At 33.4% G+C, this 13,937-nt stretch overlaps 1 protein-coding gene across 4 annotated transcripts in view; it reads left to right on the top strand.

Annotated features, from left to right (window-relative positions):
* The window catches only part of LOC128684450 (NAD kinase), a 174,735-nt gene extending 161,403 nt beyond the window's left edge, over positions 1-13,332 (top strand). For all 4 annotated transcript variants that reach the window (XM_070097504.1, XM_070097498.1, XM_070097493.1 and 1 more), the window contains 2 exons: positions 3,465-3,699; positions 6,736-13,332. In XM_070097504.1, the coding sequence (XP_069953605.1) occupies positions 3,465-3,699 (235 nt within the window). In that variant the 3' untranslated portion in view covers positions 6,736-13,332. The remainder of the gene's footprint in view (positions 1-3,464; positions 3,700-6,735) is intronic.
* The last annotated feature ends 605 nt before the right edge of the window (positions 13,333-13,937 follow it).

The raw sequence follows: 13,937 nt of genomic DNA, 5'->3' as shown, positions 1-13,937 counted from the left end.
TAGCACATTGTCTTCTGTAATGTAAATAATTTGTAGTCTGGATTAGAAAAATTAGTTGAAATATGTATAAATGTGTATGTCCTCTACCTTTAAACTGTCCTTTCCCTACTCAGTGTAAATATAAATTGTAATTTAGCTTGTATTCACAACACATTGAATAGCTGTTACAGAAGCATAAGGTGAAAAAGTGTTTTGGTGTAATTATCTAACCCATTTATGTGATTTTCAATATCAGTCTTGCAAGTATCCATTTATTTATATTTTTTAATTTAGATATATGTCTGTTGATATCCAGTACCTGGTACTCAATTTCCTATTAATTAGAAAAGTTTTAAGTGTTGACTATTCTACACTTTTATCTTTACAAAACTCTACACCGATACCCTTCTCTCAACATCACTGCAGAGCTCTTTACTTTACCCTCCCATCCCCCCCACACATCCCTTCTTTTTCATGTCACTTTTGTCCTAGTTGGCTATTTTTTTTTTTTTCTTCAGCAAGTCGGCCATCTCCCAGGGTGACCCAAAAAAGAAAGAAAATCCCCAAAAAGAAAATACTTTCATCATCATTCAACACTTTCACCACATTCACACATTATCACTGTTTTTGCAGAGGTGCTCAGAATACAACAGTTTAGAAGCATATACGTATAAAGATACACAACATATCCCTCCAAACAGCTAATATCCCAAACCCCTCCTTTAAAGTGCAGGCATTGTACTTCCCATTTCCAGGACTCGAGTCCGACTATATGAAAATAATGGTTTCCCTGAATACCTTCACTAAATATTACCCTGCTCACACTCCAACAGATCGTCAGGTCCCAAGTACCATTCGCCTCCATTTACTCCTATCTAACACGCTCACGCACGCTTGCTGGAAGTCCAAGCCCTGGTATACTCAGTAAACTTGTTCCTCTATAATTTTTACAATCTCTTTTGTCCCCTTTCCCTTTATATAAAGGGACTGTACATGCTCTCCACCAATCCCTAGGTACCTTCCCCTCTTTCATACATTTATTAAACAAAAGTACCAACCACTCCAACACTATATCCTCCCCTGCTTTTTAACATTTCTGTCATGATCTCATCAGTTCCAGCTGCTTTACCCCCTTTCATTCTACGTAATGCCTCACGTACCTCCCCCACACTTACATTCTGCTCTTCTTCACTCCTAAAAGATGGTATACCTCCCTGTCCAGTGCATGAAATTACCGCCTCCCTTTCTTCCTTAACATTTAAAAGTTCCTTGGCTATTATCTTCATTAAAAGACTATCATTTAATTCACCCACACATCTACATTATCAGTTCTTTACTTAGCTTTCCCTTCATATCCTCATTTTTCACTAGCCTTACAAAATTACACATGCAAGTTTTGCTTCAATGTCTTTTAGTGAATTTGTAAAACAACTACCACCTCAAATTTGGAGGTTTCATCAAAATACATCCCCTTCCTCACATATTGATGGGCAAGCAATGCCTTTGAAACAGTAATGGCACTTAATCAAGTCTAGAATTGATACATGTATGCATACACATATGTATTGGTGATCAAAAATAAACCACTTTCAACATCAATCACTCCCTAGCTGTATTTCAATAAGTGTACAGACATGCTTCAGTAACCCACTGAACTGTAACATCTCACTCAATATTTCAAGTGCAGGCAGTGTACTTTCAACACCTAGAATTTAAGCTCGTCTGATTGGCTTACTTGAATTAATTGATTGAAATTATCATGTTCCCACTACAACAACACATCACCTTGAAAAACAACCACTTGTCTCTGCTCTTCTGATTTAGCACTTAAGCATCTTCCAAGCACTTTCCTTCCAATCTGACCTCAAATATTCAATTCCTTACACTTCTTTCACCAGCTTGCTTTTTTCTGTGAGCTCACTTTCTTAAAGATTCCTCCACTAACTTAATCTTCTAAATTTTACAAGTAAAGAATCATTAGCAAAGAGTGACTGTTAAAACTTGCTCTTATGTTTTTAACACACAGGCTCTCTCCTGCATTCACCATCATTCATTCAATCACCATCTTGCCAGAAGCGTGTTGACTTCACTGTTATCTGACCAGACTCCAACATCCTCACCTCTCCTTTAGGGTTGCAATGATATAATATTGCATTAGTGCAATGATGCATATCATTGCAACCCTAAAGGAGGGGGTGAGGATTTTGTGGCTCAAAGGGTCATCTAAACTGTGAAATCAGCACACTTCTGGCAAACTGAATGAGTTCAGTGTTTTCTTTTTTGACATCTTACCTCACTAGGAGAGGGCTGGTTAAAAAAAAAAAATGAGAGTTTAACAATCACACTTTGCTAATGATTATTTATTTGCAAAATTTAGAAGATTAAGTTAGTAGAGGAATTTGAAAAAAGTTAGCTAAACATTTTCTCATATCCAGTACCACTTCAGTAGTTCAGTTCTAGACTCGATTGAGTGGCAGTACTGTTGTAAAAGCATTATTCATAACAGCTTTGAGCAATTGCTTGCCCATCAAGTTGTAAGGGAAAGGTTTTTTTTGACAAATCCTTCAGATCTGAGGTTGCAGTTGTTTTACAGATTGACTTGGAGAAGCTGAGGCAACACTTTAATACTGTGCAATTTTTTGAGACCAGTGAAAAATGTGGATATGTAACAGGGGTGCCCCAAAGTATCAGTACCATTGGGTATTGGCTAATTTTGATGGTACATCACCCTAAAATTGAGAATCAATATCGGCCAAAATTTTGGTATCGTCCCATGAAAGGAATACCAAGTAAAAAAAAAAAAAAAAAAAAAAAAATGATAATGTGGACATGTGGAAGGATTTAGGGACAATCTGTTGATGAACATAATAGCCAAGTAGCACAAAAGAAGTGATATTAACAAGGAAGTAAGTGTGGAGTTTTGCAAAAAAAAAAATGTCAGTGTAGAGTTTTGTAAAGATAAAAGTGTGGAATAGTCAACAGATACAACCTTCCTGATTAGTAGGAAATAAGAGTATAGGTACTGGATAACAACAGAGATTTTTTTTTTTTTTGTTCAACAAACCGGCCGTATCCCACCAAGGCAGGGTGGCCCAAAAAGAAAAACGAAAGTTTCTCTTTTTAAATTTAGTAATTTATACAGGAGAAGGGGTTACTAGGCCCTTGCCCCTGGCAACAACAGAGACAATTAAATTAAAAAATATAAATTAATTGCTTGGATACTTAAGATTGATGCTGCAAATTATGTTCTTTTTCTGTTCTCCTCACCTTTTTCCCTCAGTATAGCTAATTCTTCTGTCACTAGATCACATCTTTCACTAAATTTTTCTTTTAAGATATTTCTTTTCATTATTATTACCTCCTGCTATCATTCTCTTAAAATATGAACAAGTGGTTAGAATATTAAGATAAAAGTTAAATTATTGATTATATTTTTTGATGTCTCAGAGGTACAGTATATTAATGGTTTATTTTTTTTCTGACAGCCTCCGTGTTACTACCTCCATATATCCTGTTCCTTCAATCTGTGCTGAAGATCAGATTGCAGACTGGTTTGCTTCCCTTGACGAATGCCTACGCTGGAATGATCGCAAACGCCAAAAGCACTTTGACGATCCAGAGGACTTGAGCCCTACTGACCTCACCTCTGACCTTACTCATTCTTCAAGTTCAGATACACTTGACTCACTCAGTGAGAGAAATGAGGGCTGTGATAATTAGGTATGCTGTTATTGTTGTGCAAAACATAATTAACCCTTTCAGGGTCGACAGGCCCTCTCCCAGACTTGTTCTCAGGGTTTACAAATTTCAAAAAAAAAAAAAATATTTTTCCTTATGAGAAGATAGAGAATCTTTTCCCGATCATAATGACACCAAAAGTATGAAATTTGATGGAGAACTTACGGAATTATGCTCTCGCGAAGTTAGCGGTCTCGACGATGTTTAAGCATCAGCGATTTTGCCCACTTTGAGCCCTATTTTCGACCAATTCCAGTGTACTAGTCGACAAAAATCATAACTATTTCGTTAGAACTCCATTTTTTCTATTGAATGAGTACAAAACCCACCCATTTACCGATTTCAACTATCCAATAAAGTGGTCAGAATTTAGCAATTTTGCCAATTTCACACAAATTTCAAAAGATGCCAATTTCCAAATAGGGTCCAGAATAAACAAGAAAGACATTCCTGGCACTAAAATAACATTTCCTCTGTTCATTAGTCATGCTGTATAGCCCTTGTGGCTTAGCGCTTCTTTTTGATTATAATAATAATGTTCATTAGTCACGTCCCCATGCCCCTCTTACATTCTTTTGCTTTCCACTTTGAATTTTTATTCTCACAAAAAATAGAAGATTTACTCTTATGCAGACTACTGCATTAGTGTAGAAATGGTATAAATAATATCAGCGCACTTGGGAAAGAATATTAGACTTACCAGTTGACGTGTATTGATTTGTTTACTTTTGAACTTTGGCAAAAATCGAAGATTTCTGCTACTTTGAGCTCAATTTCAAGGTACTTTTCATTGTAAAACCAATCATATCTTCCATTCTATAAAATGAGACCAGGAAAACTAGAATACCATCATAAATACCATACGAAAATACAGTGCAAAGTCGCTGTTTTAAACCAAAAACACTGTCAAAGTTTTTTTTTCTCATTACGCACTGTGCTGCAGGATTTTTTTTATACTGTGCACACTGACCACATAGACCCATTCTTTCATATGTAGGCCTACCAGCTTTTTCTCACTAGATTTGAGGGCGCTAGAATTTAGGTGTACTAGTACGTCAGAAACCCTGAAAGGGTTAACAGTTGGTGCATTGTGGTATATTTATTACTTAAATTGTATAATCTGCCTTAGCAGCTGTCAAATTTCAAAGCCATTGATTATTACACTAACTAAATACTGAAGATGGGAAATCTCAATCTTAGCTGAGCTAGAGCTAAAAATAATTAATCATTGGTCTTGTTAAGTTAGACAGTTTCCCTTGCATGTGAAGGTTCATCTTTTTTTACTTCGATTCACAGTACAGTATGTCTATTTAAACTCAGGAACACACACATTCACACAGCTTAAGTGAATCACAATTTATTGGAGAAAAAGATGACAGATAAATGTACTTTTCATCTGGATTTTTTATTCTTAAATATAGTAGGGCCTTACTTAAATGGCAGGTTATGTTCCAGGCTACTGCCATAAAGTGGAACACCATTTTTTTTTTTTCCCCATTTATAAAATGCCAGATAAGTTTACATTAACATATATTAAGTTAGCAATAGAAATAGACATTAAAAAACAATAAAAAGTAAAATACACACACAGTACACTCATTACTTACCTTCAAATATTTGTAGTCTTAATAATGGGTGAAAGGTGAGTATTAATTATAGAAAGTGAGGTGTAGTAGCTTGCCACCTACCACACTTACACCAGATATACGACTTAAATTTAAAGCGCCCCAAAGCAATTATTATATTTATTATTATTATTGCCATCAACATACCTTGTTCACTGAGTTTAATAATTTCTGAATAAACTTAATAATGCAGAAGTCAGGAAGGAGTCACTGGGTCAGAATAAACACGTATTAATACCTGTCCACTTTTAGTTCAGACATGTAGTGGCATGAGTTTGAGAAGCATTTACCCCTACAGTACAAACACACATAGCGTTAGTGCAGTAGAATAAATAAATAGCTACCAGTGAAGGCATATGAAAGGAATAATTTTCTACAGTTACCCCCAATAATACCAGTGTGTACATACTTTCTCTGGTGTTGGACTAGAGAAAACATAATTCTCTCCATCACTCCTACAAGCCGCCTGGTAACCACATCTTGTATTTGTCAGTTTATGCTGTTGTGGTTGTATGTAGCGTGTTTCTTTTATAACTTTGAAAAAATATCAGACGGATTAATGAAAATGTCTATATTAACATAATATACAACATTTAATGTATCCCAGTATGTATTAGTATTATCATAATTATTTTGGCGTCAAGACTAGTGAGACACTTAGTGATTTTAATGTGTACCTGCACACCAGCACAGTATGTAAGTTTATTTAGGTACAGGTACACAGAAGCATAATTACGTATCAGAGTATATATAAAATATGCAAAAACCTTAAAACTCGTGATATTTTGGGAGAGATGTGGAGCTCAAGGAGAATACAGCCTTTCCTTACTTAACGACGGAGATCCTTTCCTAAGACCATGTCGTAAAATGAATTCGTCGCTTAGTGAGGAGCATACTATAATGGTAGTGGGTTTGTGTGTACAATCTTTGATATTGTAACATTATAACATTGCTGGTATATTTTTAAATGTTTATACAGTAGTGTACTGTATATTGAATTAAACAGAATAGTGGAATTCAGCTCTAATATACATTAGGTATAAACACTGGTCAGAGAACCCATTGTAAGTCTGAGGCGTCGGTAAATGAGTACATCGCTAAGTGAGGAGAAGCTGTATAAACAAACAGTGGCACACTGTGAACGTATTAAGAGTCAGATGGGGGGGGGGGCATATAAAGATTTTTTAGCCATAATTTGAAATATCTGTATTAGCAAAATGCCATAAAGTGGGGTCCTACTGTATAAATATTTTTATGATTAGTGCACTTTCACATTTAATTTTGATTTATTTTTACAATGAATCTTTTTTTTTTAATATAAATTTTTCTTATGTCTTCAGCATTTACATACAAATATTTAAGTTTTTCTGAAAGTTAATTATTTTTCCTACAGATTCATCATAAACCAGATGACATTTATCAATGCACTAGTTGGAAGATGTATTTTCATCAGTGTAGAACAGGTACCAGTGAAATGAAGGTACAGCTGTAGTGAGTTTATACTACAGAGTGCTCCTTCTCTGAAATACTGGTCAATCTACTAGTGTCACATAATTAAGTGTTGCACATAACAGTGCATGTGACCAACACATCAATCATCTCATCATATTCAAGAGGTTGCCCTACTATTATTTTAATTTCAAGCTCATGTTTTTGTAATAACTTATTTATGTTAAAATTAATAGGTACTGATAAAAGTGATTTATTCAAACATCCTAGAGATGATTTTAATGATTATACATAGTGATTAGTTTTTCAAGATAATAGATTATGCTAAAAAAGAAGTGCTTAACTCGTGTGGGTCTTGCAGCACTATGGGGATATTAAAGAACCTTCTGGTGTACCATAAAATATATGATTTAAAAGAATATAGATAAAGAAAGTGAAAGCTAAATATTAGTGCGAGGTATAAGGCTTCACAAATTATATCTTGGGAAGCTTCATGTTCTAACACAGCATTAATGTTATTTGTTCTGCATCACAGTTTTTATATATTCCTAAATATTGCCAGGATATTCACTATTTGACAGCAAAAATTTTTCAGAATTCTTTTATTCTTTTTATGATGCAGTAATAAATTAAGATTTTTATTTTTTTTATAATCCATCAGCCATTTCCTACCAAAGCAGGGGTAATCACAAAAGAGAAAAAACATTTACTATCACTGAATGCGAGCTTCTGTAAACAAACACACAGGTTACTCTTAATTATCAGAATTTTAGCGACTTTTTTTTTTTTCCTAATTTCATCTTATTGAAGTTGATGTTTTAGAAATGATTTATTTTAACTCAAAAATTTATACTGTACTTTGGTGGTACGCAAGGCCAAATAATATTGCCAAAATGACAATAGGATAATGTTAGTAATAATAGTCAACACTTAGGAACCAACAGCAGTCACTGCCTACTTTAAGCACAAGATATATACAGTACATAAACTAGTGTGATGTTTTGTCAAATTAATTGATAATTTTATTTTCAGTTAAATAGTTTGAGGTGGTCATTTGTGACTAGTATAGGAAATCTTTTAGATTGAGTAAACCTGTATTACTGTTCATTGTATTAAAATTTAAATACTTTTAGAGATATTGTTGCAGCATTTCTTTATTTTCATTGTACAGTGCATAAAGATATCTATTTATATTGAAAGTAATATTGTTGTCTGTTACATAAGTGATGTCTAAAAAATTGCCTTGTGTTCTTGACAAAATTATGAGATTTGTCATAAAAAAAAATATGCCAAGAATTGCTCAACTAATAAATTGACTAATTTTTTTATTAATAATTTAATAAATCTCATAACTTTCAGCATGTTAAAATATATTTGGTTTAGTCTACCAAGAACTGTTGCAATGCCACTTGAATGATTGATCATTTCATTTAAATTAATTATTTGTTCCTAGTAAAATCTAACTGAAGAACATTTGCTATTTTTCTTTGTTTCTTCAATTGTTTCTGTAGTTATACAAATATAATTTGTTTTTATCAGGTAAACTGAAAAATCCTTAACACTTCTACACACATTTAAAAAAAAAATATCTTGCATACATAACATTCTTGATCTTAGAAAATTGGTATAGCACCAAAAGATTAAAAGTAATATTTATATACAGTTTTATATAAACTTTAAATACAAATGTATGAAAAAATGTATTTCCCAAATATTGCATTATCCAAGCTTTCTGGTTTAAGCTCATGACATGCAATTCATTTATCATTATCGTGGACAAATCATTAGCTTAAACTTTTGCAAATTCAGTTGTATGTTTGAATATTTTAATTATTTTTACCGCAAATGGCCTTTTTATTCTCAATTAAAATATTACATATTTTTATGCTGGCTGTTTCCCATCAAGGTAGGGTGACCCTAGGAGGAAACACATTCATCATCATTTATTCTAATTGTCTTTCCAAAAATGCACAGACATCAGTTCAAATGACCCTCAGAACTGCAACATTTCCTACCTACACTTCAGAGTGCAGGCACTGTATCTCCTACCTTGAGAATGCAAGTTTGCCTAACTGGTTTCCATTAATTCCCTTCATAGATGTTATCTAGCTCACCCTTCAACAGCACATCAAATCCTTAAAAAAAAGTTCCAATGTTATAATTTATTGTTGTTGTGTTATAACTGTACTTAAGGCTCCTGTTGTTGCATGCACTTAACAATGGTAAAGAACTTTACAATACATTAAAGTACTGTACCATTTTCTTTGACTTCAATTATTCAAGTTCACATTTTTATTCTTTTTAAATGACTGATGATAACTGGTGCTGGTAGATCAAATGAACTATAATGTCTGGTGACCTTATTGCTGTGCAATAATATTTTATCTTTAACATTATGTAATGAATTGAAATAATGATATAAATGATGAGTCAGTTGCATTACATGTTTTATACTTTGCTTCTTTATTGAAGTACTTTATTACATAATGATTTATAATGGTTGTAAGTTATATTTACTATTGATATACTGAGTAAACTTTTATTGTTATAAACGAGATTGGCTATAATTTTGAACTTCCTATCATAAAACCTTTGGTGCATTGCAAAGCAGTGCTTGGTGAATTGGAAAACTTAATGGAATTTGGAAATTAAAATAAAATATTCAGTGATAACTGATGAATAATGAGAGAAGTTCTCCATAAACACTTAAGGTACAATAAGTAATAAAAGTATACTGCACTGTCCAGGGTACATAAATTCTTTTCATTTTAGGCATTTTTAGGATCATTTCAGTTTTATGATTCCAGTTATTTTTAAAGCCCATCTAAACTTTGTAGGAAAAAGCTTTCTGCCATTAACTTAAAAAATGAGTAACTTTAAAGAGTAAACAGAGAACTGCTACTTTAACTGAAAATTTGTTAGTCTACTATTGTGTTATTGTCCATCTATTATAAACAGCAATGCAAAATCCAGGGGATTATGGTGCATATATTTTTTAGTTAATGTCATATCAAGTGATATAATCAGATTATATCCATGATGAAGCATTTTAAGTCTGGGATATAGAGCAACTCGGGAATGGGAAGTATGCAGGCTTGATCCAAGGTAGGGAAGGTAGCTCCAATTCCTTGGATCAAAAGCCCTTCAGTAGCATTAAGCTAAGAGTAAATAGTAATCATATAAGAGCCATAAACCAGCTGCAGAGGGAGAATCTAAACACCTGTTTTATAGGAGATTCTAATATTTGAAAATAGATTTTCTTGTATAGACATGCACTAGAATTCTGGAATTAAATCATACCCAGTATACACACAACTTTTTTTTACATATGGCTTAGTGTTTACACTGCCATAATGTTAAATCTGTTTTACAAAATTTGCTACTGAAATAAATTTAAGCTTATTTTTATGATGGTTGCCAGTGTCAATATATATTGGTGGTCAGTGTTCAGGCCCTGTACTGGTGTCAAAGGCTGTTATGTTTGGGTCATATATTGGTGGTCAAAGGTAATTGTGTTTGGGCCATGCAAAATATTTTTCTTGAATTGGCATAATTACTTAAGGTAAAACAATATTGTATAGCTGTGATTATTATAACAAGTTAGAAAATATATTGTGATGATATGGCAGTTATGTAAATGCAAACTTTAATGTAAAACTTTCTCATTTTCTTCATTAAATGTAAAATATTACTAGATGTTCATATTAGTATGTCTACCTAGCCGAGGATGAGGTTGTCTTCATGGTTACCATTCAGTTACTGGCCAGAATCACTGGTGCTTAACTTGACTGGTTGAGCAACATTTATATCATCCACAGCACAACACCAGTGATATTAAAATATTTTAAGGAGAGCAAATATTTTTACATTATGCCATTATATCCAGTAATTTTATTAAGCTTGTAGTGGTAAAAGTTAAACCAATGGTATTACTTGAGTTACAAAATTATTTAATTGATAATATGTTTAACACAATTTATATGTATTCCCAGCTAAAGAAGTTTCTACTGATGTATGGTATTTAGTACCTGCATGATCATAATACAATACACAAAAGTAGTTTTTTTTTATTAAATTACAAAGTTATAATATGCTGAAGCTATGTTAATTAATATGTGGTATTCACCTTCATTTTAGAAAAATGTATATTAATTCACAGTACAGTATCTGGAAAGATTTTTTGAATGGATTTTGAGAGATTTATTAAAAGTAATTGGTTCATCCACTTGCAAACCAACTAGACATTAGTTCCAATAGCATATTTTGTGCTAGAGCAAAGCCCCTACGAAAAGGCAATTAAGAAATCATTTGTTATGCATCTATTGTTGTATCATGTGGGAGTTCGAACACGTGGATAGGGTAAAGTAATACTCACGTAGGCTGGTAGTACGGATAATGTGGGAAGCGCCCAAACAGCCGTGGCCTATCTCCTTGCTCTCTCTCGTAAGACTGACCGCCCACAGTACCCATATGTGAGGGGGTCTTTGAATACTGCTGTGGTCAGCACAATATGAATACAGACAGTGACTCAGGCAGAGACGGTTGGTAGTGAGTCATCTACTGGTACACTGGTTACTGGTAACTGGTTACTGGTAACTGGTTACTACTACTGAGAGTTGTGTATGTTTAAGTTGTTTTTCTTTTTGCATAATTTCACATGTTAAAAATTTCACAGGATCATCTTCAAAATTGGAAATCATTATTCATTTCTCATATGATGTTGCACCCTGTCATTAACCCTTTGAGGGTCGACAGGCCCTCTCCGAAACTCGTTCTCAGGGTCGGCCAAATTTAAAAAAAAAAAAATTATTTTCTCCTATGAAAAGATAGAGAATCTTTTCCAGATCACAAAGACACCAAAAGTTTGAAATTTGATAGAAAACTTACGGAATTATGCTCTCGCAGTTAGCGGTCTCGGCGATGTTTACGCATCGGCGATTTTGCCCACTTTGAGCCCCATTTTCGGCCAATTTCACTGTACTAGTCGACAAAAAACATGAATATTTCGCTAGAACTCCATTTTTTCTATCGAATGGGTGCAAGAAACCACCCATTTATGAAATTCAACTATCCAGTACAGTGGTCAGAATTTAGCAATTTTGCCAATTTCACACAAATTTCAAAAGATGCCAATTTCCGAATAGGGTCCAGAATAAACAAGAAAGACATTCCTGGCACTAAAATGACATTTCCTCAAGGCCCCTCTTATATTCTTTTGCTTTCCACTTTGAATTTTTATTCTCACTGTTATGCAGACTACTGCATTAGTGTAAAAAATGGTATAAATATTATTGGTGCACTTGTGAAAGAATATTAGACTCACCAGTTGACGTGTATTGCACGCTTGGCACGATTTGTTTACTTTTGAAGTTTGGTAAAAATCGAACATTTCTGCTACTTTGAGCTCAATTTCAAGGCACCTTTCATTGTAAAACCAGTCAAAATCATCTCAATTTCTGTAATATGTCTTCCATTCTATAAAATGAGACCAAGAAAACTAGAATACAACAATAAATACCATACGAAAATACACTGCAAAGTCGCTGATTTATTCCAAAAAAAATGGTCAAAGTTTTTTTTTTCTCATTATGCACTTTGTGCTGCAGGATTTTTTTTAGACTGCACACTGACCACATAGACCCATTCTTTCATACGAAGGCCTACCAGCTTTCTCCCACTAGATTTGAGGCCGCTAGAATTTATGCGTACTAGTACGTCAAAAACCCCTACGCGTAAGACGTACTAGTACGACCAAAACCCTCAAAGGGTTAAAGATGATGCCACTTTTTTTGTGGGGGGGGGGGGGATGGGTAGAATATTCTACCTGCACCTCCATTGTTATCTCTGGAATACGGGTTGAGCAATTAAAGCATAATTTTATTTTCTCTGTGGATGTATAGCAGAGACTTATAATTTAACCACTAAAAAATTAATTTGTTTGAAAGCTACAAGACATTATATATTAATAGTCATAACTTTATGCCATTATGCTTTGTTAAAATAAATGCAAAACAAGAAAATTTAGTTAAATTCATAAAACTGACTTACGGTATTTACAATGTGAACTTCTACAGTATATTTTTGTCCTATGTATTGTACATTTCAACTTGTGACAGAAACACCAGATTCCATTTGGGACCATGGTTTGAAATTTGCACTCTGAAAATGCATATTCAACATTTACTATTATGCAATCGATGTAGTATTTAAAAACCAAAGGAATGATGAGACTATTAGTAATAAACTACCTTCCACTAATACACACAATTATATTGACTTCCAAAATTAGTGACATTTAGGCATGGTTTTTATTCTAGTTCAAGAACCCAGTGTAGGAGCTATAGAACTAGTCCTATTTTTATACAGTTTTTGTGTGGTTGGGGGTGATGTATGGTAAAAAAAAAAAAAATCATATATTTACTTGACATTTATGTTGCAAGACTTGTAAATAAGTGAAATGTAGATGAAATATTGTTATTTAAGTAACATTTTTAATTTAATTATGTATACAAATATTTCCTAATAAAACAGTGCTTTATAAGTTTGAGATTATCATAATTAATCCTTTGTATTTACAATCCCTTTTCTCCTTAATACACACACTGTTGTATTGGCAGGTTTATACATGTATACTGTTTGTTTAAAACTACCAGTGAGTGATTACATACATGTGAAATATAATCACTCAAGTTCTTTTTTCCATGAAATATAGTGACAAAAAATTACAAAAGGGAACATGAAACTTCTTTTTTGTTCCACATATGTTATGGAGGGGTTAATACAGTGGTACTTTGGGATATGAATAGCTCAAAACTCGAACAATTATGTAAGTGCTTTTGTAAGAGTATTTTTGGGGGTCTGAAATGGATTAATGTAATTTACATTATTCCTTATGGGAACAAATTCATTCGGTATTGCCACTCGAACAGCCTTCTGGAAAGTATTCTCAGGTACCACTGTATTTTAAACTCGATAAAGGAAAAAAGAATAAAATATTTTGGCTCACAATCCTATACTGTACTGTTTACTTTTGTGCAATTTTTTATTACAATCACAATCAAGCTCCAAGGTTTCACTTTTGTGTAATGAACGATTTTCTGAAACAAAAGCCCTATTCATGGGAGTTCCAGGAGCTAATTCTGAGAA

Source organism: Cherax quadricarinatus, chromosome 4 (assembly GCF_038502225.1).
Source record: "Cherax quadricarinatus isolate ZL_2023a chromosome 4, ASM3850222v1, whole genome shotgun sequence".
NCBI lineage: Eukaryota > Metazoa > Arthropoda > Malacostraca > Decapoda > Parastacidae > Cherax > Cherax quadricarinatus.
Note: the sequence above shows the minus strand (reverse complement) of the source record. Positions and strands in the feature narration are given on the sequence as shown.